This window comes from Syngnathus floridae, chromosome 12 (genome assembly GCF_059516105.1).
Source record: "Syngnathus floridae isolate MCC-2025c chromosome 12, RoL_Sflo_1.0, whole genome shotgun sequence".
NCBI classification, from domain to species: domain Eukaryota; kingdom Metazoa; phylum Chordata; class Actinopteri; order Syngnathiformes; family Syngnathidae; genus Syngnathus; species Syngnathus floridae.
In genome coordinates, this window is record NC_142424.1 from 10,468,280 (window position 1) to 10,495,015 (window position 26,736).

General features: G+C 42.5%; 1 protein-coding gene and 1 long non-coding RNA gene across 5 annotated transcripts in view; one reads left to right on the plus strand and one right to left on the minus strand.

The window, feature by feature from the left end:
- ythdc2 (YTH domain containing 2) overlaps positions 1 to 26,736 on the plus strand; it is a 45,044-nt gene that overhangs the window by 16,963 nt on the left and 1,345 nt on the right. For all 4 annotated transcript variants that reach the window (XM_088391228.1, XM_088391231.1, XM_088391229.1 and 1 more), the window contains 12 exons: positions 24 to 129; positions 3,001 to 3,114; positions 3,199 to 3,471; positions 5,239 to 5,365; positions 5,519 to 5,724; positions 15,412 to 15,595; positions 15,951 to 16,045; positions 19,470 to 19,589; positions 21,203 to 21,342; positions 22,290 to 22,455; positions 22,778 to 22,984; positions 24,176 to 24,358. In XM_088391228.1, the coding sequence (XP_088247354.1) occupies positions 24 to 129; positions 3,001 to 3,114; positions 3,199 to 3,471; positions 5,239 to 5,365; positions 5,519 to 5,724; positions 15,412 to 15,595; positions 15,951 to 16,045; positions 19,470 to 19,589; positions 21,203 to 21,342; positions 22,290 to 22,455; positions 22,778 to 22,984; positions 24,176 to 24,358 (1,921 nt within the window). The remainder of the gene's footprint in view (positions 1 to 23; positions 130 to 3,000; positions 3,115 to 3,198; positions 3,472 to 5,238; positions 5,366 to 5,518; positions 5,725 to 15,411; positions 15,596 to 15,950; positions 16,046 to 19,469; positions 19,590 to 21,202; positions 21,343 to 22,289; positions 22,456 to 22,777; positions 22,985 to 24,175; positions 24,359 to 26,736) is intronic.
- LOC148390051 (uncharacterized) lies at positions 16,068 to 25,510 on the minus strand. Its single transcript, XR_015861571.1, has 3 exons — positions 25,430 to 25,510; positions 25,283 to 25,352; positions 16,068 to 16,423 (listed from the first exon to the last, which is right to left on the minus strand). It is a non-coding gene; the product is annotated as an uncharacterized LOC148390051 (long non-coding RNA).

Sequence of the window (26,736 nt, forward strand, 5' to 3'; positions counted from 1 at the left end):
CTGAAAGTCAAACTTGTCCACAGAGCCGGACGCTGCCAATCAGGGATTTGCTTCCACCTCTTCAGTCAACTCAGGTTCAACAATATGCAGGAGTTTCAGGTTCCACAGCTGCTACGAATGCCTCTGCAGGTAGATCCTGTTTACCAGGGACGTGCGGTCAGAGGAGGCAAGGGTCATGCCTCCCCTGCCATCATGAAAAGGGAAAAAACAAATTCTATTGTTTTTATTATAAAGTCATTTTCCTTTTAATGCCTCCCCAGTCATGAACCTCACCACATGTCACTGCTATTTACAGTTTTGATATCCGTGTAAGGTTTGTTGTTGTGACTATGTTACTATATTGTGTCCATGACCAAGCAAATTGGATGCACAGAACCATAAATACTAGAGATGAAATCAGATCAAGTGAAAGCCTGTGTTCACTATTACTGTTATCAAAATCAACAATCTTTATTGGCCAAATGTAGGGTTTCTGTGATCTGCTCACCATTTATAAAATATATATAGTAATCCCTCGTCACTTTGCGCGTCACCTATTGTGGCCTCGGTGCGTCACGGGTTTTTATGAAAACAAATACAGTTAAACCTCGGTTTTCGAACGTCCCGGTTCTTGAACAAATCGGAATTATAACGGAAATTTCAAGATTCTTTGCTTCGGTTGTCGAACAAAATTTGGAGGTCGAACCTCGCGAGATGTGCCGAAAGGACCCGAGAAAACCTGACCGCGCGGCCCGGATGCTGACTGACTCCGTTCCTTATTGTATTTTCGTTACTTTGAGGATTGTATTAACCCCTAATCATGCCTTCAAAGAAAGCAAGTGGGAGCAGTAAAGCCATCCTAAAACACAAAGACGCTCTTAAAGCAATGCGACATTGAGCGCCCGGCGCGCTGCTGTTGCGCGATCAGACTAAATTAAGCTCCCTGCGCACTGAGGTCCACTTAAATTTTGGAAAGTACATCAGGACTTTTCTAAATTTCAGCGACGGCTCTGTCACAATAATGCGACCAGCGCGGTGCAGTTGCGCAATCGGACAAAAATATGCAAATGAAAAAATGCTTAAAAAAGGTGTTTTTTTTAGTCTTGGAATGGATTAAAATTTTTTACATTATTTGTAATGGGAAAAATAGATTCGGAATTCGACCGATTCACTTCTCGAACCACCTTCTGGAATGGATTGTGGTTGAAAACCGAGGTTTGACTGTATGTATACGTATCACATAATTTATCATTATTAATTACATATACAGTCGTATGAAAAAGTTTGTGCACCCCTGATCATTTTGAATGAGCTTACCAAACAAATTTTGTGTTCCAATAATAAGTGCTAAAGGTTTTCAAATCAATAAAACAACAAGGGTCCCCAAATTTATGCACCGGCCCATCTTTAAGTAATGATTGCAAACTTTATGTAAATTCTGTAAACTTCATCTCACTTCTCAAATATTACTGTTTGTCTGCTACAGTAATCCCTCCTTTTTTGCTGGGGTTACGTTCCGAAAAGAACCCATGATAGGTGAAATCTATGAAGTAGAAACCTTTTTTTTTTATTATTATACAGGTAAAACTTGTTTTCAGGCCGAAGCATTTGTTCAACAAAGAAAAGTAAACACTTTCTTCCAGATAACAGTAAAATAATAATTTTAGTCATCAGTACGTTGTAGATAGTGCGCCTCTGCGGCCTGACTTCGCTCTGTATTGTCTTTTTCATCTGAAGCCATCACACAATTCACTGTGAAAAAAAAACGTGAAGCAGCGAAGCCGTGAAAGTTGAACCGTGATATAGCGAGGGATTACTGTATATATTTTACGGAAATTGCTGTTCTGAACAACCAATGATTTATAAAGGAAAATCTTGAAAATGATCATGGGCAATGTTCCCTCTAATTTTTCAAGATCCCTGTACAGACTGTGGACCACTGTGTGCAACACTAGATGAAATAAATAAATAGACAACGAGAACTTTATAAGCTCGGGGTCAGATTTTGTTTTGTGTGACAGCTCGTCCATATTTTCCCTCTGTAAACTCTGCGTGCTTTGCATAGTAGACCTTTCTCATTCGAAAAAGAGAAAATCACACCCAGTTTCACCGTTTGCTCTTTTATTTGCACACACTCCAACAGCCATTCCATCTTAAAAGTTAAAGTTCAAGTCCCAATGATTGTCACACACACATCTGGGTGTGGTGAAATTTGTCCTCTGCATTTAACCCATCCCCATGTGATTTTGATCCATCCCCTGGGGGAGAGGGGAGCAGTGAGCAGCAGCGGTGCCGTGCTCGGAAATCAGTCTTTGGTATGACCCGGCCGGGGTTTGAACCCACACCCTTCCAGTCTCAGGGCGGACACTCTACCACTAGGCCACTGAGCTGGTCAAAAGAATTGCCACATCTCTTATATACTTTGGCATGGCGAGTGGATGTGTCGCTGCTCGTTCATTTCACCATGAGAAAGGGGTTAGCCAACTTAGCGTTTGCATCTCTTGACTCCGCCCGGCACAGACTAGCAGGACACAATTTCAGGCACTGTCAATGCTATGATATGCTATGTAGCGTAAGTGAACCATATCATATCATTGGCTGGACACCTGTCAATCACTGATTTACACTACAAAAAGGCACAGAAAGAAAATCATTCGTCCACTTAATTAGATTAGATTACGTCTAACATTAGATATTAATCAATCAATTTATGCTGAATTTTGTTTTGTGTGCAGCATAGAGTTTCTTGTCCGCAGAGACTGTGCGAGCAGTGCGCAATTGCGCAGCTGTGCAGCTTAGAGGGAACAGTGATCAGGGGTGCCCAAACTTTTGCATATAACTGTACATAATTATAAAATCACAAATGAACTGCCAATTTACAGTGGAATGGGAAGAACAGCAAATAATTGTCTCCAGCCTGGATAGAACGTAGATGCTAAAATTCCTTACCAAGGTATTCATTTTTGTTTTGTGTGTGTGTCTGTCTTTCTGTGTGTTTGTGTCTGTGTGTTTTTGTGTTAGGAATTATGTCTGCAGACCAAATTGCTGACTCCCTCTCCAGTATCTGAGTTCTTGTCCAAGGCTCCACAACCTCCTACAGCACATGCTGTAAAGAGTGCTGTGCAGATGCTTAAGGTAAGAAATGCTTATAATGGTTGCGTAACAATGAATGCATCACATACATGGTGGGTATTGTTTCAATCATGTCTTTTTCATCAGACAATAGATGCTATGAACGAGAATGAAGACCTGACTGATCTTGGCTTCCATTTGGCTGATCTACCTGTTGAGCCCAATCTGGGAAAGATGGTCCTATGTGCTGTAGTGCTGAAGTGTCTAGACCCCATTTTGACCATCGCCTGTACATTAGGTTATCGGGACCCCTTTATTCTCCCTGTCCAGGGCTCTCAGAAGAGGGCTGCTCTTCAGTGTCGTAAACATTTCGCTTCCAACAGCTTCAGTGACCACATGACCATGCTGAGAATTTTCCAGGTAATTTTAATTCTTTATCCTTTATCCATCCATCCATCCATCCATCCATCCATCCATCCATTTTCTGTACTGTCGCGGGCATGCTGGAGCCTATCCCAGCAGTCATCGGGCAGTAGGCGGAGGACACGCTGAACCGGTTGCTAGCCGATTGCAGAGCACACAGAGACAAACAATCATCCGCACTCGCACTCAGGGGCATTTTGCAGTGCTCAATCGGCCTATCAAAGATGTTTTTGGGATGTGGGAGGAAACTGGAGTACCCGGAGAAAACCCACGCGGGCTCGGGGAGAACATGCAAACTCCACACAGGGAGGATCAGAGGTGGAATCGAACCGGCACACTCCTAATTGTGAGGCGGACGTGCTAACCAGTGCCCCACCAAGCCGCCAATAATTACTACCGTAATTTTCGGACTATTAGCCGCACCGGACTATAAGTCGCACCAGCTAAATTTCGGGGATAATTCAGTTTTTTTCTTGTATAAGCCGCACCGGACTATAAGCCGCATGTGCGCATGACTTTTACAAAGAAAGCCAGTATACAGAAAGCATTTTTAAAGTTTTAATAACATACTTTAACGTGTCTTTCTAAACGCTGCCTGTGACGCAGCAGTAGTACCGCAGCAACACAGAAGTGTGCACGCGAGTTACTTACAAAGAAAGACAGTACACAGAAAGCCTTTTTGAAAATGTAATAACATACCTTAACATTTTTTCCAAACACTGCCTGTGACAGTAATACCAGTAATACAGGCAGTAATACTGCAGCAACACGGAAGTAACACAGCACTAATAGGGCTGGATTAAAAAAAACACCGGTAAAAGTCACTGAGACGCGGCGGTAACACAGCAGCAACACGGTAGCACAGCACTAACAGGGATGGTCAAAACAATATACCAGTAAAAGTAAAAAAATGAGCCAGTAAAAGCTGTCTTCATCTTCCTCCTGTGCACTGAAACCATCGAAGTCTTCCTCAGTGTCCGATTGGAATAGTGTTAGATATCCTTCGCCACACACTTTCTTAGTCTCTCTTTTGTCGTCGCTTTTATGCATTTCTTCTAGCATTTTCCATGACGAGGGTCTGTTCATGCTAATTTTATTCAGGCACAAAGCGCTAAGTTACTAGCGAGCTATACGTATAGCTCCAGAGTAGACGTAACTGGGAAATAAAGAAAAGGGTGACGCAACACAATGTCATCAACATCGACGGCCATTAACTTAAAAGCGGCATCATATGCATTTCTTTTGTCCTCCATAATGACGGTTTGAGTATAAAAGCTTCCTTCCTGATCAAGTCATCACAAAAATCACGGAAAACAATCCTTCTTTTCTCTCCCATAATGATGATTTGTGTATAAAAGCTTCCTTTCAGTAATGTCCGTCTTGATCTCGTCTCTTTTTTTTGTGTGAATTATACGGCACTATTTGCCTGGCGAATCGACATGCGATCAACACACCACTTTTCTCCCCACCACTTGTCACATATCCCTCCGTCCAGCAAAGGGGTGCCGCACAACAGCGGTCCACAGCCTTTTTACAAGTGTATAAAAGTGATCGTCATTACAAAAACCACGGAAAAAATCCTATATTAGCCGCAGGGTTCAAAATTTGAGAAAAAAGTTGCGGCTTATAGTCCGAAATTTACGGGATATGGAAGATTAGTATGAGAGATTATTTAGTTTTATGTTATTGGGACACTTTTGTCAATGAATGTACAATTTTGCCAAATCTCTAATACATATGTTGACATTGCTGTTGGTCTGTTAGGCATGGCAGAAGGCTCGCAATGATGGCTCAGAGAGGTCCTTCTGTGAAAAGAACTATCTTTCTAATGCCACCATGGACATGATTCTTGGCATGAGAACGCAGCTGCTGAGACACCTTCGTGCAACTGGTCCGTTTTAATTGATCACAATTACACTCAAATGTATAAAGGTTGTCTGTCATTGTCTTCTTTCTTTGCTTTTCTTCTCATTGTCTTCCTGAAATATTTTTATATATGTCAATGCAATAAATTATCTCTTCATTATTCCTATTTTTCCTCCAGGCTTTGTGAGGGCCCATGGGGAAAGTGATATACGAGATGTGAACATCAACTCAGAAAACTGGGCAGTGGTGAAGGCAGCCTTAGTTGCTGGCATGTACCCAAATCTGCTTCATATTAACCCTGAGACCAAGCTGCCCTCTAGTAATAAGGAGAAGAAAGTCAGTTTTCACCCTACATCCATATTGAATCAGTCCCACAACACAGAGGTATGTAGATCAAGTTACTCTTTTAGAACACAATTTATTTTTTCAGGCGGCTGACGATGCAAAGTACGATCTTCAAATCCTATGAAGTTGGGACATTGTGTAAAATGAACAAAAACATAATACAATGATTTTCCAATATTTTTCAAACATGATTCAAATTAATAACTAAATATTTAATATTCAAACCAATACTTTGTTGCAAATATTCAGTTTTATCAGTTTCCTTTTTTCAATTCAGATCACCTTAAAATAAATTTGAATGTGGGGCTCTTCTGTATGTGGATGTAAATCGGATATGTATCCAATATGTCTGCATATGACATATTGCATCCAATCTGAACATCATCAAAAGCCCAATATGAGGGCAGGGCAGAGTGCTCAGGAGATGACTAACAAATCGTCCCTGAATTTGCAAAGTTGTTTAAAATTGACTTTATGTTTGACTTCAATTTCATCACACCTGGAACATGTAGGGTAAAGTGGACGTTTGTGGTAAACGTTCATTTCTTATTTGCGGCAATGACATAAACTTCAGTAGACATCTTCATGAAATGGGAGGATTGAAGACCGTCGCCTCATACCCCCAAATTATTACTCATCAATAGGTCAATAGGGCCAACTGCAGCATACATGTGCACAGAGTGCATATGGTAACTCGGATTTGTCGATATAGTGTTGAACTGTGATTTTCAGATTTTCACAATATTGTGATGATATTATAGACCATAGAGTAGATGATGAAGTTCCTTACCATTGTACATTATGAATTGTTGCTCTTGAACTGACGTTTTGCTCACGCAGAGAAGGTGGTGAACCTCATTGCTGCTTGTGAGCAACTGAGGCTTTTGGCAATGCCTTTTTATAACCATTCATAACATTCGCTTTGTTCCAATCTACCTTATCATCTTTGGATTGTTTCAAACAGGTGTTTTTTTTTTTAAAAGCATTCCATATCTTTGCAAGTCTTTTTGCCCCTGTTCCAGCTTTTTTTTACCCCCGGTGGACATGTTGCCCACTGAAAGAAATTGCTGCTGAATTTTCTCAGTTTTATTTTGTCAAGTGGTTGCACAAAATAAATCATCCTGACCCAGAGGATTTTATTTTGTGCAACTATCTGACTAATTAAAATTAATCAAAATTAATTTCAGGACTATAAGCCGCACCTGGAGCGCTCCTTCTGGGGACTCCATCGTTCTACTGGGTGACTTCAATGCTCACGTGGGCAATGACAGTGAGACCTGAAAGGGCGTGATTGGGAGGAACGGCCCCCCCGATCTAAACCCGAGCGGTGTTCTATTGTTGGACTTCTGTGCTCGACACGGATTTTCAATAATGAACACCATGTTCAAGCATAAGGGTGTCCATGTGTGCACTTGGCACCAGAACACCCTAGGCTGCAGTTCGATGATCGACTTTGTAGTCGTGTCATCGGATTTGCGGCCGCATGTTTTGGACACTCGGGTGAAGAGAGGGGCGGATCTGTCAACTGATCACCACCTGGTGGTGGGTTGGCTCCGATGGTGGGGGAAGATGCCGGTCCGACCTGGCAGACCGAAACGCTCTGTGAGGGTCTGCTGGGAACGTCTGGCAGAATCTCCTGTCAGGAAGAGCTTCAACTCCCACCTCCGGCAGAGCTTTTCCCACGTCTCGGGGGAGGCCGGGGACATTGAGTCTGAGTGGACCATGTTCCGCGCCTCCATTGTTGAGGCGGCTGACCGGAGCTGTGGCCGTAAGGTCGTTGGTGCCTGTCGTGGCGGCAATCCCCGAACCCGCTGGTGGACACCGGCGGTAAGGGATGCCGTCAAGCTGAAGAAGGAGTCCTATCGGGCCGTTTTGGCCTGCGGGACTCCGGAGGCAGCTGACAGGTACCAGATGGCCAAGCGGAACGTGGCTTCGGCGGTTGCTGAGGCAAAAACCCGGGTGTGGGAGGAGTTTGGTGAGGCCATGGAGAATGACTTTCGGACGGCTTCGAGGAAATTCTGGTCCACCATCCGGCGTCTCAGGAGGGGGAAGCAGTGCAACGTCAACACTGTTTACAGTGGCGATGGCGTGCTGCTGACCTCGACTCGGGACGTCGTGAGTCGGTGGGGAGAATACTTCGAAGACCTCCTCAAATCCACCTACACGCCTTCCATTGAGGAAGCAGGGCCTGGAGACTCTGAGGCGGATTCTCCAATCTCTGGGGTCGAAGTCACTGAGGTAGTTAAAAAACTCTTCAAGGGCAAGGCCCCAGGGGTGGATGAGATCCGCCCGCAGTTCTTAAAGGCTCTGGATGTTGCGGGGCTGTCATGGCTGACACGCCTCTACAATGTTGCGTGGACATCGGGGACAGTGCCTCTGGATTGGCAGACTGGGGTGGTGGTTCCCCTCTTTTAGAAGGGGGATCGGAGGGTGTGTTCCAATTACAGGGGAATCACACTCCTCAGCCTCCCTGGTAAGGTCTATTCAGGGGTGCTGGAGAGGAGGGTCTGTCGGGAGGTCGAACCTCGGATTCAGGAGGAGCAGTGTGGCTTTCGTCCTGGCCGTGGAACAGTGGACCAGCTCTACACCCTCGGCAGGATCCTCGAGGGTGCATGGGAGTTCGCCCAACCAGTCCACATGTGTTTTGTGGACTTGGAGAAGGCGTTCGACCGTGTTCCTCGGGAGGTTCTATGGAGGGTGCTTCGGGAGTACGGGGTGCCGAGCCAACTGATAAGGGCGGTTCGGTTCCTGTATCACCGATGCCAGAGTCTGGTCCGCATTTCCGGCAGTACGTCGGATTCGTTCCCAGTGAGGGTTGGACTCCGCCAAGGCTGCCCTTTGTCACCAATTCTGTTCATAATTTTCATGGACAGAATTTGTAGGCGCAGCCGAGGCGTTGAGGGGGTCCGGTTTGGGGACCTCAGCATCGCGTCTCTGCTTTTTGCAGATGACGTGGTGCTGTTGGCTTCTTCAGGCCGTGATCTCCAGCTCTCGCTGGAACGGTTCGCAGCCGAGTGTGAAGCGGTCGGGATGAGGGTCAGCACCTCCAAATCCGAGTCCATGGTCCTCGATCGGAAAAGGGTGGAATGCCCTCTCCGGATCGGGGATGAGATCCTGCCCCAAGTGGAGGAGTTTAAGTATCTTGGGGTCTTGTTCACGAGTGAGGGGAGGATGGAGTGCGAGATCGACAGGCGGATCGGTGCAGCGTCGGCAGTAATGCGGACCCTGTACCGGTCCGTTGTGGTGAAGAGAGAGCTGAGCCCAAAGGCAAAGCTCTCAATTTACCGGTCGATTTACGCTCCTACCCTCACCTATGGTCACGAGCTATGGGTCGTGACCGAAAGAACGAGATCCCGGATACAAGCGGCCGAAATGAGTTTTCTCTGCATGATGTCCGGGCTTTCGCTTAGAGATAGGGTGCTCGGTCGTCCGGGACAGACTTGGAGTAGAGTCGCTACTCCTCCACGTTGAGAGGAGCCAGATGAGGTAGCTCGGGCATCTTATCAGGATGCCTCCTGGACGCCTCCCTGGGGAGGTGTTCCGGGCATGTCCCACCGGTAGGAGACCCCGGGGACGACCCAGGACGCGCTGGAGAGACTATGTCTCTCAGCTGGCCTGGGAACGCCTTGGGATCCCCCGGGATGAGCTGGATGAAGTGGCTGGGGAGAGGGAAGTCTGGGAGTCCCTCCTAAAGCTGCTGCCCCCGCGACCCGACCCCGGATAAGCGGAAGAAGATGGATGGATGGATGGATGGATGGATGGATGGATGGAAGCTGCACCTGATTATAAGCCACACCAGCTAAATTTAGGGGGAAATCTTGTTTTGTTCATATATAAGCTGCACCGGACCATAAGCCGCAAGTTTTTTAATGTTTAATTACCATTTTTAAGAGAATATACACAAAGAATATTGTCAGGAAAGAGATGGTTCTTTAGGGACGCATACCTTTTATTAACATATCCTTTATTGACAGAGATGGAGCTCTGCAAACATACAAACATGTATAAATCTCAGCGACGACCATAATAAATGTAATGTGCAGGGAACACAAGTGTCAGGCTTTTCCAGATTATCCTTATCGTATGATTATGTTGGAATGCAATCTGTAATAAACAACCTGGTTAGATTACCGTAATTTCCGGACTATAAATCGCGTTTTTTTTCATAGTTTGGGTGGGGGGCGATTATATATGTTTTTTTTCACAAATTTTTACTTGATCATGAAGACATCACTTACTTACAAGTTGACCACTTCCCATGTTATTTTTAGTATAGTTGATCACTTCACATGCTTTTATATCTTTATCTTGAACATATTCAAAACAAAAAATAGAGAAAACATCAAATAAAGATATTAACACTTTAAAGCACCATATCCAAGTCCACTGCCTGCTGTATGTACACTTGCTCCATTTTTGCTCCTCTTATATTTATTATTATTATTACCGTATTTGCCGGTGTATTGGTCGACCTTTTTCGATCCAAAATCGACCGAAAAAAATCGACCTCGACTTATACACCGAGTCATAAAATTTAACTTCGTATTCATCGCTTCAAATGTGATGGTAACCAAGGCCGTTTCTCATGCATCTCATTGTGCGTTGCACTTAGAAAATTTGAACCGGGCGGCGTGCGCGAGTGCGCGGCCCGCTGGAAGTCGAATGAGGCGCCGCGACCACCTCCACGGTGCTTATAAACAGCCGATCCGCTCGGCGGGGGCTATTTTCGGCCACTCGGCTCGTGCGCACGGCCTCCCGGATGTGCCGGGCGGGTGCGCGAGCTCGCCGGCCGCTGGAAGTCGAATGAGGCGCCGCGACCACCTCCGCGGTGCTTATAAACAGCCGATCCGCTCGGCGGGGGCTATTTTCGGCCACTTGGCTCGTGCGCACGGCCTCCCGGATGTGCCGGGCGGGTGCGCGAGCTCGCCGGCCGCTGGAAGTCGAATGAGGCGCCGCGACCACCTCCGCGGTGCTTATAAACAGCCGATCCGCTCGGCGGGGGCTATTTTCGGCCACTTGGGTCGTGTGCACGGCCTCCCGGATGTGCCGGGCGGGTGCGCGAGCTCGCCGGCCGCTGGAAGTCGAATGAGGCGCCGCGACCACCTCCGCGGTGCTTATAAACAGCCGACCCGCTCGGCGGGGGCTATTTTCGGCCACTTGGCTCGTGCGCACGGCCTCCCGGATGTGCCGGGCGGGTGCGCGAGCTCGCCGGCCGCTGGAAGTCCAATGAGGCGCCGCGATCTCCTCCGCGGTGCTTATAAAGTGCCGATCCGCTCGGCTTGGAGCTATTTCCGGCCTCCCGTTGGTGCCGGGCGGCGTGCGCGAGCTCGCCGGCCGCGATCTCCTCCGCGAGCTCGCCGGCCGCGATCTCCTCCGCGGTGCTTATAAACAGCCGCATGCGCACGGCCTCCCGGAATTTGAACACATTTCGTCAATAAATTTCGCATATTGAATTTTGAAGTTTAATATAATGCAACAATTGAGCTCGACTTATACAAAGGATATATCATAAAATCGTAAATTTCCGTCGAATTTTAGGGGGTCGACTTATACACCGAGTCGACCTGTACACCGGCAAATACGGTATTTATTATTATTTGTTCATTTATCATTTATTCAACACTCTTATTTATTCATTGTTTGTGCCTTCTTGGTTTTTTTTGTGTTGCTTGTATGCATATAGTGGGATAGTGGGAACGTAATTTCAATCTCTTTGTGTGTCTTGGTATATGAAAAAAAATCGACAATAAAGCAGACTTTGACTTTGATAAAACAACCAAATAAACAAAACAAAAAACTACATCTGAAAAAAATTATATTTTCAGACGAAACTGTAAGAGGGCACTCTAAATTTCACCGTTGGCCGTGACTCATCATCTGGGTGGTCTTAAGAAAAATGGCACCAAAAAGAAACTCATATTTTGCAGGTTACAAACTTCAAGTTGTAAAATATGCAGCTGAAAACAGTAATCAAGCAGCAGAAAGAAAGCTTGGAGAACCGTGATGTACCAATAGATTACTACCGTATTTGCCGGTGTATAGGTCGACTCGGTGTATAAGTCGACCCCCTAAAATTCGACGGAAATTTACGATTTTATGATATATCCTTTGTATAAGTCGAGCTCAATTGTTGCATTATATTAAACTTCAAAATTCAATCAGAAATATGCAAAATTTATTGACGAAATGTGTTCAAATTCCGGGAGGCCGTGCGCATGCGCAGTGGCCGGAAATAACTCCAGCCGAGCGGATCGGCTGTTTATAAGCACCGCGGAGATCGCGGAGCCTCATTCGACATCCAGCGGCCGGCGAGCTCGCGCACGCCGCCCGGCACCAACGGGAGGCCGGAAATAGCTCCAAGCCGAGCGGATCGGCACTTTATAAGCACCGCGGAGGAGATCGCGGAGCCTCATTGGACTTCCAGCGGCCAGCGCACTCGCGCACGCCGCCCGGCACATCCGGGAGGCCGTGCGCACGCGCCAAGTGGCCGAAAATAGCCCCCGCCGAGCGGATCGGCTTTTTATAAGCACCGCGGAGGAGATCGCGGAACCTCATTCGACTTCCAGCGGCCGGCGAGCTCGCGCACGCCGCCCGGCACATCCGGGAGGCCGTGCGCACGCGCTAAGTGGCCGAAAATAGCCCCCGCCGAGCGGATCGGCTGTTTATAAGCACCGCGGAGGAGATCACGGAGCCTCATTCGACTTCCAGCGGTCGGCAAGCTCGCGCACCCGCCCGGCACATCCGGGAGGCCGTGCGCACGCGCCAAGTGGCCGAAAATAGCCCCCGCCGAGCGGATCGGCTGTTTATAAGCACCGCTGAGGAGATCGCGGAGCCTCATTCGACTTCCAGCGGGCCGCACACTTGCGCACGCCGCCCGGTTCAAATTTTCTAAGTGCAACGCACAATGAGATGTATGAGAAACGGCCTTGGTTACCATCACATTTGAAGCGATGAATACGAAGTTAAATTTAATGACTCGGTGTATAAGTCTAGGTCGATTTTTTTCGGTCGATTTTGGATCGAAAAAGCTCGACCAATACACCGGCAAATACGGTATTTCAAGTGACGTCAGTGGCGCGGCGCGGCGGTTGTTTACATAAAGGACAAACGTACCCACGTAAGGACTACCGGCATCATTAGCGGTGATCATTTCTAAGTGACACGGAGGACAAAGGGTTTGAAGGAATTAAGGATTTAGAGTGACATAGAAGGTTTGAAAAACTTTTATGGCTTTTACGCAGGCCCGCTCCTACTCTACTGAGTCGGGGGCCGGCGCTTGGCAGAGTGGCTCTTCGCAGACCGTGCATGGGGCTAGGACATGGCCATTACGCACGCCCGGTCCTATTGTATGGAGCTCTCGTGTCTGGAAGTCCACGCCGCCACACGCTTGGAAGTTTGTTTTGTTAAATAAAGAGCCGTTTACCAAACCCACGTCTTCCCTTGTACTTTGTTAACGCTACAATATAGTCATATACTAGATCTGTGGAATAAAGACGAGGCTGATGTCAGCGCGCACGCGCGGCGATGTTGACAAAGGACGAGGAATTTGATCGATGGATTTAATGGATTTAAAGTGCACGGATGGTTTGATAATATTATTGCTTATATTATAGTTATTTGAAATATAGTTCATCTATCGTTATATGAGCCTGTGGAATATTTTGAAGTGCAAGCGCCCTCAGACGCGCGCACCCATTGTTGACAAAGAACGATCAATGGATTTAATGAATTGGAGTGACACCGATGATTTTATAAACGTGTTATTCATGTAATCGTTTTCTTTAATAACTCTATATGTTACGTCAGGCCCATTCTCAGCTCTTCGTTTGTGTTTGTCACGTTAGCATACCTATCGTTTAGCCTGTTGCTATCGTATCGGACGATCGATGGATTTAATGAATTGGAGTGACACCGATGGTTTTATAAACATGTTATTCATGTAATAGTTGTCCTTAATCACTCTATATGTTACGTCAGGCCCGTTCTCAGCTCTTTGTTTGTGTTTGTCACGTTAGCATACCTATCGTTTAGCCTGTTGTTGCTATCGTTTAGCCTGTTGTTGCTCGTTCATGACTATTTTTGGTCTGGGATTTTGTCTAATAAATTGCCTCCCAAAATGTGACTTATACTCCGGAGCGACTTATATATGTTTTATTTCACTTTTTGGGCCATTTTATTGCTGGTGCGACTTATACTCCGGAGCGACTTATAGTCCGGAAAATACGGTAGTTTTATGCTTATAGTGGAATGTAACCGGTAATAAATAACCTAGCTTGTCCCATCCTACACAACGTCGTAAAACACCCCCTGATATGTTTTGACTAGAGGACAAGGGCTTTCTCTATCCAGTCCACTCTTACCCCCACTCTGTTTTTCTTAATAAATATGCTCCTGCAGGAGGGATAGTCAGACTTCATTCGATCATCGCTGTACGCACGGCTACAAATGGACTCTCCACCTGCAGGTGTCTAAAAGGACTTACTTGTCTCCCGTGTGGTTCTTGCAAAATAAGTTGGAGTGAGCACAACTCTAACAACAAGCAACACACAACTAATAATAAATAAAATGGGACCACTTACAGGGGTAAAGTTGGCAATGCGATACGAGCTACACGAAAGCTCCGGAGAAGACATGACCAGGAAAAAAAAAATACTGAAAAGGGTGACTCAACAAGATGTCATCAACAATAGCCTGGTGCACTCCAGTGGCCAGAAGAAAGCTCTACAGCAGGGGTATCAAACTCATTTTTTTCGCGGGCCACATTGTAGCATTGTAGCTTCTTTCAGAGGGCCATTATGACTGTCAACCCAAAATAAATGTATGAGCACCTCATATTATATTCAGTAAAAGCTACAAAACAAACTGACAAATAACTCGTATTCAAATCAGACGCGTAAAAACTGGTCAAATATTTGAAAAAAAAAAGATATTAAAAGTGAAGACAACTTGCAATTCTCGTAATGACACACAAATTTGATGCACAATTTGTCTTTGCGGGCCACATAAAATGATGTGGCGGGCTGTATCTGGGCCCCCAGGCCTTGAGTTTGACACCTGTGCTCTACAGTAAACGCAGCAGCTCTTTTCCCATCGTTAAGAGCCAAATCGACTGCTTTTCACTTAAAAGCGGCATCATATGCATTTCTTTTGTCCCCCTTAAAGGGGGTTTGTGTATGAAAGCTTCCTTTCTTCAGTAATGTCAGTCTTGATCTCGTTCTGTCTCTTCTTTGTGTCAATTATATGGGACTATATGCCTGGGGGACGGACATGCGATCAACACACCTCCCCAGTGACCGTGTGTCTGGTCATATATCCCTCCGCCCGGCAAAGCGGTGCCGCACAACAGCGGTCCACAGCCTTTTTACGGGTGCATAAGTGTAATAGTCATCACAAAAATCACGAAAAATCCATAGATACGCTGCACCAGACGACAAGCCGCAGGGCTCAAAGCTTGTGTAAAAAGTAGCAGCTTATAGTCCGGGAATTATGGTACACTCAACATACTGTTTTTTTTTTAGTGCAGGCATCAAATTCAAAGTGACAGTTTATTTGCAAAAAAACCCTTCATGAGTTTAACATAAAATTTTAACTTTTTAAAGTACTATTCAATTGAATAAGGGTTGAAGATGATTTTCTAATCATGGAATTCTGTTTTCGTTTACATTTTACACAGCATCAGAACTTATAGTACTATAAATCAAATTCCTTCTTTTTAATTCTCTCCAGGATAGTTCATCTAAATCAACAAAGGCCTTTCCCACAGAATGGCTCGTCTACGATGAGATGAGCAGAGGCAACAGAATTGCCAGTGTTCGCTGTTGTACTTTGGTGACAGCCATCACTGTTGCCATATTTGCAGGCGGTTCCAGACATCGTTGCTCTGGCCACCATGAAGCTACTTTTCAAAAAGGTACTGTTATTTTAGATAAACCCAGGTAAATACAGTACAATACTGGAATTTAAAAGCACAAATGCATTTGCTATCTTTGTACTGTATTTAAATATATATATATTTATAAAAATCAACCCCCACCAAGCGTAAAAAATATTTTCCAAATTTTAGGATCGTTTCGAATTTGCAACCTTCCCATTCATTCAGGTTTATTTTCGCAATTAATAGGTGGATAGAAATATTTTTTGTTAGAACTCTACAAGTTTGCAAGTGTTTTTTCCTGCTTTTATTTTATTGGCAAAAAATTGTCTATTATTTTGTTAAATTTGATTCAGAAGATGCTGTCTCTTTACCATTATTTTCTGTCTTTCAGACAGTCCAGCGGATGACATGAGTGACAGTGAGACAGAGAATGCTACTGCTGATTTGAGAATTGATGAGTGGCTCATCTTCCAGACAAACCATGAGGTGTGGAAAAATTACCGTGAACAATATTTCAATATACTGTATTTTTCGGACTAAAAGTCGCTCCAGAATATACGTCGCATCAGCCATAAAATGCACAATAAAGTGAAAAAAAAAACCATATGTAAGTCGCACCGGAGTATGTCGCATTTTGGGGGAAATATCCATCATCCATCCATCTTCTTCCGCTTATCCGGGGTCGAGTCGCGGGGGCAGCAGCTTTAGGAGGGACTCCCCAGCCACTTAATCCAGTTTATCCTGGGGGATCCCAAGGCGTTCCCAGGCCATCTGAGAGACCAGCGCGTCCTGGGTCGTCCCCGGGGTCTTCTACCGGTGGGACATGCCCGGAACACCTCCCCAGGGAGGCGTCCAGGAGGCATCCTGATGGGGGAAATATATTCGACAAAATCCAACACCAAGAACAGACATGAACGAGCAACAACAGGCTAAACGATGCGGTATGCTAATGTGACATAAACACAAACGAAGAGCTGAGAACGGGTCTGGCGTAACATTAACAGTTATCCAAATAACTATAACATAAAGAACACCTTTATCAAACCATCTGTGTCACTCCAAATCATTAAATCCATTGATCGTCCTTTATGTCAACAATGCCGCGTGCGCCGCGCCGCTGACGTCGGACTCGTCGTCAATTGCAGTTCAAATTATTCCACAGGCCCATATAACGATACATAAATTATATATCAAATAACTATTATATAAACAACAATATCATCAAACCATCTGTGTCACTCCAAATCATTAAATTCATCGATCGTCCTTTATGTAATCAACGCTGCGTGTGCGCCGCGTCGGTGACATTGGACTCGTCGTCAGTTGCAATTCAAATTATTCCACAGACACATATAACGATATATAAAGTATATATCAAATTCCTATTGTATAAACAACAATATTATCAAACTATCTGTCACTCCAAATCATTAAATCCATCGTTCAAAATCGTCGTCCTTTATGTAAACAACACCGCGTGTGCACTGCGCCGCTGACGTCGGACTCGTCGTCAGTTGGAGTTCAAATTATTCCACAGGCCCATATTATCATAAACAACAATTTTATCAAACAATCGCTGTCACTCCAAGTCATTAAATCCCGTGATCGAATCCTTTGTCCTTAATGTAAACAACGCCGCGTGTGTGCCGCTGTTGCAGTTCAAATTACAGTAATCCCTTGCTACATCACGATTCGTGTATCGCGGTTTCACTACATCACGGATTTTTGGATTTTGAAAATTTGTGAATAATTTCAAATATAAGTCGCTCCTAAGTATAAGTCGCCCCCCCCACCCAAACTATGAAAAAAAAAACGCGGCTTATTGTCCGAAAAATACGGTATGCTATCATAGTGTACAAAGTAGAACTAATATGATAAATGACGATTACACTGAATTCTAGAAACAAGTAATCAGTCCCATTTTATCAGGGGACAAAATGATATTCACATTTAAGTTAAGATGTTTTTAGATTTAGGGAAATTCAAATATTTTAAAATAATAAAGCATTCACACTAATTGCCATGAGGCTCAAAATTAGTTTCACGTTCGTATGTCCAATATCAACTGATCATATGTGAAATATTTCTCCGTCTTAATTGGAGTCCACCGGTGATAAATTCAGTCAACTGGACTGGAATTGTAATAGGACAGGACATCTGTCTTTGTAATGTTCCACAGATGAAAATACATGTCAGAGCACAGACTATGACACGATCGTGTCGAGTCACAGATCTGGGAACGCATAGAGAGAAACATCTGTTGCTTTGAAAGTCCAAAATCAGCAATGCGGTTGACCTCTATCATCTGTAAATCTAACAAGTTTGGAACGACCGGGAATTTTTTTTAGAGCTTGTGACCAATCTTCCCAAATGTAATGTAAATTATCTGAGGAAATGCCACAGAGAACATATAAATAAAGCATCTGCTGACTGAACTGATTGAGTAAAAGGGAGTGCCGTATTTTTCGGACTATAAGTCGCTCCGGAATATATGTCGCCAAAAAATGCACAATAAAGTGAAAAAAACATATATGTCGCACCGGAGTATAAGTCGTATTTTGGGTAAAATTTATTCGACAAAATCCAACACCAAGAACAGACATGAACGAGCAACAACAGGCTAAACGATACGGTATGCTAACCTGATATAAACACAAACGAAGAGCTGAGAACGGGCCTGACGTAACATTAACAGTTATCCAAATAACTATAACATAAATAACACCTTTATCAAACCATCTGTGTCACTCCAAATCATTAAATCCATCGATTGTCCTCTATGTAAACAATGCCGCGTGTACGCCGCGTCGCCGGACTCGTCGTCATTTGCAGTTCAAATTATTCCACAGGCCCATATAACGATATATAAAGTATATATGAAATAACTATTATATAAACAACAATATTATCAAACCATCTGTGTCACTGCAAATCATTAAATCCATCGATCGTCCTTTATGGAATCAACGCCGCATGTGCGCCGCGCTGCTGACGTCGGACTCGTCAGTTGCAGTTCAAATTATTCCGCAGGCCCATATAATGATATATAAAGTATATATCAAATTCCTATTATATAAACAACAATATTATCAAACCATCTGTGTCAATCCAAATCATTAAATCCATCGATCAAAATCTTTGTTCTTTATGTAAACAACGACGCATGTGTGCTGCGCCACTGACGTCGGACTCGTCAGTTGCAATTTAAATTATTCCACAGGCCCATATAATTATAAACATCAATTTTATCAAACAAACTCTTGTCATTCCAAGTCATTAAATCCCGTGATCGAATCCTTTGTCCTTTATGTAAACAACCGCAGCGTGTGCGCTGCGCCGCTGATGTCAGTTGCAGTTCAAATTACAGTAATCCCTTGCTACATTACGGTTCGTTTATCACGGTTTCACTACATCGCGGATTTTTGAATTATGAAAATTTGTGAATAATTTCACACATAAGTTGCTCCTGAGTATAAGTTGTCCCCCCACCCAAACTATGAAAAAAAAAATGCGATTTATAGTCTGAAGAATACGGTAGATTAAACCCATGGAAATATAGAAGCAGAAGACTGCGTATCTGAGTAGACAGTTCATCATACAGTTAATTGTGTTCTGTCTATCCTGCTGTCAGGTTTTATGCAATAGTTACGTTAAACAAAACGATTTCATGTTAATCTTCAAGTAAATTGGAATGAAGAGTCCGTGTTCTTCGTAATTGTTATTGTCCAGTGTAAATTGATGTTTAATCAATATTTAAGAACGCGTAATTGAATCTATCGAATTTACTCAAGCAAAAACAAAAGATTTTTCTTAAATGGATATTTTTCAGTGAGTGTTTCAAATCAGTAATCTGTATTTTTTTGCATTCAGTAATTGCGGGCTGTATTATGACTTTGGAATATACTGTCAGTCAGCAGAATTGGTGTTTGACCTGAGGAACAAGTGGCAGAATCTGTTCATCAGGAGAATCTGTTGTCCGTCAAATTCCTGGTCTCAACAAGATGAGATGACCGTTCAAACTCTTGCTTCCGTAAGTCATAATTTTTTCCAATTAAAACTGTTTTTGTATACTAAATTGTTGTACATTTGCAACACAAGACAAGAGCTAACTTAGAACACATTCTAACAAGTATTTTGAGTATTTTACAGGAGTGTAAAACACTGCATATCTTAAAATTGTTTCACATATTTTCTTGCAGTAATATTTCACACAATTCTTGATGTAATCTGATGACACGAATAACACATGCAATAGCAAAACGTTGGTAAATTAATTCCTATGTCAATAATAACTGAGCAATATATTTGTATGCGTATTTTCCGGACTATAAACCGAACCTGATTACAAGCCGTACCAGCTAATATAAGGGGAAAATCTTCTTTTGTTCATATATAAGCCGCACCAGTGTATCAGCCGCAAGTCTTTTAGTGTTTACCATTTGTAGGAGAATATACACAAAGAACATTGTCAGGAAAGATTGTTCTTTTTATTATATTTTTATTATATTTATTATATTTTTTTTATATGTTAGGTGAAAATCTTGTTTTGTTCATATATAAGCCGAACCAGAGTATAAGCCGCAGGTGTTTTAATGTTTGATTACCGTTTGTAGGAGAATATACACAAAGAAGATTGTCAGGAAAGAGATGGTTCTTTGGGGACGCATACCTTTTATCAACATAACGTTTATCGAAAGAGATGAAGGAGCTCTGCAAATACACAAACGTATAAATCTCAGCGACGACCATAATAAACTTAATGTGCAGGGAACACTAGCAACACTAACTAATAATAAATAAAATGGGACCACAAGTTGCCAATGCAATACGAGCTACACATACAGCTCCGGAGAAGACACGACCGCGAAATAAATACTGAAAAGGGTGACGCCATCAAGATATCATCAACGATAGCCCAGTGTCCTCTACTGGCTGGAGTAGTAGATGAGTGTGACCCGAGCGTCCATACTTCAGACTCATCTGACGCATATCTGATTTACAGTCGCATACCAAAAAAGTGCGAGTCAGATTTGGAAAAAAAAAATCTGAATTGTGCAGTTCACATTCTATGAAAAAAAATCTTATGCATGTCACAAAGGCAAAAGTTTGAAACCGACCTTCAGTGTGAGCATAGCTTTAAAAAAAATGTTTCATAACTCGTCCGAGCAGGTTTTTGCACATGGTAAAGTAGGACAGCAGTATCCTGAGTGATGCTGTTAAAACCCAATTTACCTTTTATGTTGAAGGCATGTTCCAAACCGCCATAGGCATCACTTTTGGAATACAAAATGCATTCAACCTTATTATCGATAGCCTCTCTTCTTCCTTTTTTAAACCATCTGTCTTCTCTGTTCAGAATATGCATATATATTTGTTCTCAATATTTCAAGGTTTGAAAATGACCAAAAGGTTTGTGTTGGTTGGAAATCCTTCTGAGTTTCTCAGATAGCTCAGGTGCGCATTAAATGAAAATATTAGTGCTACTGGGGTATTTTGACAAAAATGCTGTATTTTATTAGTAGAGTTGACAGCTGTTTTGAATGTGAAAATATGCCTTCATAGTGTATCTCCTTTAATGGTTAACAAAACTGACCCAAAGATATACTTACTTAACTTACATATTAGAATTACATGATCCTGTAGGTGCTTACAACAGAAGAGCATGGAGCAGGCTTGGTGCAGCCCTCAGGGATAGGCCAGCGTCCCTGTCCTTTAGTGCCAGAGAGGCTCATTCAGAACTCCAAAGGGAACCCAAAGCTTACCCGCAACGCCACTGATGACAGGTAATCAGTTAACATATGCATTTCAGTCAATTGAATAGTCCTGTTTGAGCACATTCATCAGGAGTCCCTGTCCAGTAGCCAATCATTGTTCCCTAGAAGACTTTTTTTTTTATTTATGCATATTCATGCAAGCCACCTTGAATTTCTTGTGGTAGGTATTGTTTAAACCAGTGGTTCCCAATCTTCTCTGACTGACGATCTTCTTTTCAATTAGCCAACCACCCACAATCGACCTATTCTGTCATTATTGTGAACTCAGACTTTCCAGCCTGCAGTAACACCTCCTTACGTCCTGTCGTGCAGACCACATGCTAAAAAGGTCAAAGATGATCAAAATGTTTTCTTTTCTTTTTCTTAAACACATTTTGTGGACGTGAGACTACACTAACTCAAAATATATAACTTTTTTTTCTGCGCTCAATACCATCACCCCCTATCCCCCACCACTTGTGGTTTGAATCATTTTCCGAAATTATACCCTACAAAAGGGTTTTTAAGCATTCCCTGTGCATGTATGAAATGTTTTACTATCATAGCTTATGTATTTTAAACTTGGCAGTTATCTATAGCTAGATATATGATTATATATGTATTACCTTTGGCATGTTGCTGATCGATTTTCTTAACAAATGAGTTATTTTGATGGCTAGTTTTCAAAGCTGGAAGTAAGACTTCCGGTTAACCAAAACCACGTCCGTCAGTAGATGAGGTGTGTTCAATGACCACTTACAAAGATAGGACAGCTCACAATCACATAAAAAAAAAAAAAAAACATACATACACATAACAATGATTCAAAAAAGTTGATTTAATATGATAAGACTCCTTAAAATATCTGATTGTCACTATGTCTTAGTTAGAGTTTAATACAAGCAATAATTTGTTGAGTAATATCATTATCTTATCTCAACAACACCCCCCCACTCCCACATTTTTCGTTGCTCCAGATTACCAGGAGTCTCAGGCCAATGTCAGAGGAAACCTCATAGCAGTGATAAGTCTTCACTGAGCAAAAATTATCTTGTGGAGCACCATCTCTCTTCCAGCAATTCCACCGCCTCTGTGAGCTTGGACAGTCAGTTTGACATCCCATTCTCTTATTTCTCAGAAAAGGTATTCCCAGATTAAAATATCTGTTTGTCTATTCCTTGCCTAATTTACATAACTAATGCAGATTGTTTTGTCCATTCTAAATGACCCAAGTTATATATTTCAGAAGCACAAACTAAAAATAGCTAATTTTCTCATATTTTTGGACAGTGCTACATCACGATTCCCAAGCGTAAAAAAAAAAACCTGGATCATACCCATATTATGCCTAAATTATCAGATGCTGATTTCAAATATGTCCAGTTTAATGTACCCCAAAGACAGTTGTTGATGTTTTTATGCAACTTCATTTTTGCTGGTACTGACTTTAATAGTATTTTACCAGCATTGCACAAAACAGGTGTTACCACAGCCCGAATTGTTATCAGCCCGTTACTTCATCATGAAAAGCAGCAACTTGAGGAACATCGAAATTTCTCAGCAAAAAGGCATCTGGTCCACAATTCCAAGTAATGAGACCAAACTCACCAAAGCCCTCCAGGAGAATAAAGTCATTCTCATCTTTTCCGTTCAAGGCTCTGGACACTACCAGGTGATTTTTTTTCTTTTTCTTTTAACATTATTATAAATTACAATAATGTTTTTAGGATCCATTCAATTTACTTTCTGCTGTATATATTACAAGTTTGTTACATACAACACCACAAAAGCAGTGAGTCAGACACATAGGTCTTGCAAACAGTGACTGCACATGTTTTTAGACAATGTGGCCTGCTCTAGAGTTGTACCCCACCCAGGGATGCACTGCATTCAGAATTGACGCTCTGATACTACAAATGTTTCTTTTTTGTGGTGGGGGCATGGAACATGGGTAACAGTAATTCCTATCAATTAAGACAAGAGCACAATTCATATAAAAAGTTCATTTTCTCCTGTACTGCCACCCGCTGTCAACGGAAATTGACGTGTCCATGGGCTCCTCTAATAGAAAAAGCTAATATATAATTATTTTTTAAAAAAGACAGTGTATATTAATGAACATTTGCATGAACATTTATAGCAAGTTCTCATCTGTAGTCCCTTGGCAGATTCATGTATAACATTATAGTTGTACTCGTGTACTCTTAACTGACCAACAACATTAATATTCTCAAGCATTTTTGTCATTATTTAGCGCTTGTTGTGCTCCTGTTCAATTTGCTTGCTATAAACGTCTTTTCACAGTATAATCCAAAACTCACAAAATCCTGGTGATTATATGTAGGCTTTACCCCAACATTGAGTATTTTTTACACGAAAATTCATACAAAAACAACAAAAACAAAACTCACTGTGCTTTGACAGCGACGAGACAGCCATTATGCCAGCTGGAGTGATGAGGATGATTAATACTATTTGATCTGATACCACTAAGATTGATTCCCAAATCCAATTGATCAATCCAAAAATTAATCTATAATGGTATTGATTTGCCATTGGTAAATAGAAGGAACACTGTGCCTCTAATATCTTATTTCACAGAGTCAATAAATGACATCACAAATCGATCTGTGACTTAAGGTACGAACAATCGCAAAATGTGCATAAAATATTATTCAGAAATTAAATATTATTCATCAAATCATGTAGAAATACACCAGTTCTGATCCATCTCAATGGGTTAGGGTTTTGCCTTGCACTGCCAATTGCTGTTGACTGAAAAGTGACATCACAGTGCCTAAGAGTTCAGGTCATAACGGTCACAGAAGGTTCACTTTGTGCATTATTGTTTTTTAATTTTCAGGGATATGCTCTCATGTCTTCATCTATTACTTACACCAGTTGCCAGGATTGGGGGTTTGGGCGATTAGGAGGAGTTTTTAGTGTGGAGTGGATCTGCAAGGAAAATCTACCTTTCCAGTACACTCAGCATATCCTCAACCCATTGAACGGCAACAAGAAGGTTCAAATCAGCAGAGACGGACAGGTGAGTTTGTGCTTTTCTGTTTTATAAAGAAAACAAGTGAACGTACAGTCTGGAATGCAATACATTCTGTGACCTAATTCAGATAAATTAATCCAGGATATGAAATGCGTTTTTGCAATGACAGGTTTCCATTAATTTGAATTAAAAAAAAACTTGTTTTGTTTTGTTTGACCAGTTAATGTTAATGATGTCATTACCATTAACTGGTCAAACAAAAATATATATTTTTTGACAATGACAATGTTTTAAGGCTTTCTTTTGTAAACGTAAGTAAACCACCCTGAACTACGGTAGGTAGAACCAAGTACAACAATAGCAAACTACGTTGGAATAGTGTTGTGTAAAAGGGGCCTATGCCTGTCTGACCATGTCCACTGCATCCTGATGGTATTCACTGAAATTCCAAAATTCATATTTGATCCTGATGAACATTTATTTGTGAGTCAATTTGCAGTGACTGTATTAACATGCAGTTACTATTCAAGTTAAAGTCAAAATTCCGGTTTCTGAAATATTCAGAATAACCCTGAGACAGTTACTTCCATGTAAATGGCAATTTCAATATCCCGACTGAAACAGCGACACAAATAGACGTAATTTCCCATTGTTCCTTTCTTCCGTCAATAAAACACAATATATGTATTTATGTCAGTCACCATAGGAATAAAGCAAACGGTTTTCTCCTCATTCCAAAGGGGTGCTGCTGGGTTTTGTCTCAGTTTTTCCATTATCGTTTACACTCCTTGTGTATTTTTGGCGAGTTGCGTGTCAGACGTACTCGCGTGTCTATTTACACACTGACATTATCAAGACAGAAAATAATGTGAAAACACTACAGAGAAATAAATGTATTGAAGTTAGGCTCACTAGTCGCTAGGCCGCGAGGATGCCACGCATGCAAGTACTTGTTCAAAGGGTTACTACCTGATCAAATTTATACGATGAGATATTTGGGTTAAAAGGCGTAATCCGGGGTCCTTATTCAGGTTTTTACCTGAAACCAGAGAACGTGCCTGACGTAACATATTAAGAGTTATTCAAATAACTATAACATAAATGAGTTTAGCTTACCATCTGTGTCACTCCAAATCATTAAATCCATCGAAATCTTCGTCCTCTGTGTCACTTATAAAGGGGTTTATAAGATCAAAGTCAAAGTCAGCTTTAGATGATGACTCCGGAAGTGAATGCGGTGCTGACGTCATACTCGTCGTCAGTTGCGGTTCCAATTATTTCACAGACCTATATAACTATCGTAAACTTCGGGCTATAAGCTGCACCGGACTATAAACCGCACCAGCTAAAATTCGCGATCTAGTTTTATACTTATATAAGCCGCACGTGAGCACGGGTTATTTACAAAGAAAGACAGTACACAGAAAGCCTTTTTAAACTTTTAATCACATTAACATTTCATTGTAAACACAGAAGTCACAGCACTAGCTGGGCTTAAGTTTTAATACCATTAACATTTTGTTGTAAACACGGAAGTAACATAACTAGCTGGGCTAAGGTTTTAATAACATTAACATTTTGTTGTAAACACGGAAGTAACAGCACTAACTAGCCGGACAAAAAAATAACATTCCAGTCAACAAAGTCACTGAGAGCCATCTTTGTCTTCCTCTTGTCCACTGAAACCAGCAAAATCTTCCTCCTCAGTGTCCGATTGGAATAGCGCCAGATGTACGTCGCAACACTCTTTCTCATTGTCGCTTTCATCACTCTCGTCCTGAGCTAAATTCACTCCTGAGCTTGTGCTCTCCTCTATGTCACGCAGCAGACCGGCTTTTCGAAACCCGTTGGTGATGGTGGATTTTTTTCACACTGCTCCACGCTGTCAGGATCCACTGGCAGACTTGTGCGAAAGTTGCTCTTCCCATGCGTCCAGTTTTTGTAAACGATTTCTCGCCGCTGGTCATCCAAGCCTCCCATTCAAGTGGGAGGGCCACTATAAATCGATTCATTTATTCCAAGTTTACGTGCAACCACTCTGTTCCTTTCTTTATCAGCCAGCTCAATGGCTTTTAACTTGAAAGCTGTGTCATACGCACGCCTTCAGGTGTCTTCCATCATTGGGCTCTGTTTACGCTAACTTTCCTCGTGCACAACGCGCCACAACTGTCTTCCTCGATGCATACATTCCACCTCTATCACGCTTATCTTTTCTGCTCGAGCCCGCCCTGATGGGCATTAGAAAAAATGCATGTAAAGTCGCCGCATGATTGCGTAAGGTTTTTAATGTTTAATTACCATTTGTAAGAGAATATACACAAAGATGATTATCAGGAAAGAGATGATTATTTAGGGATGCGTAACTTTTATTAACATAACAGCTCAACAGCGGTCCACAGCCTTATTATGAGTGTATGTGTATT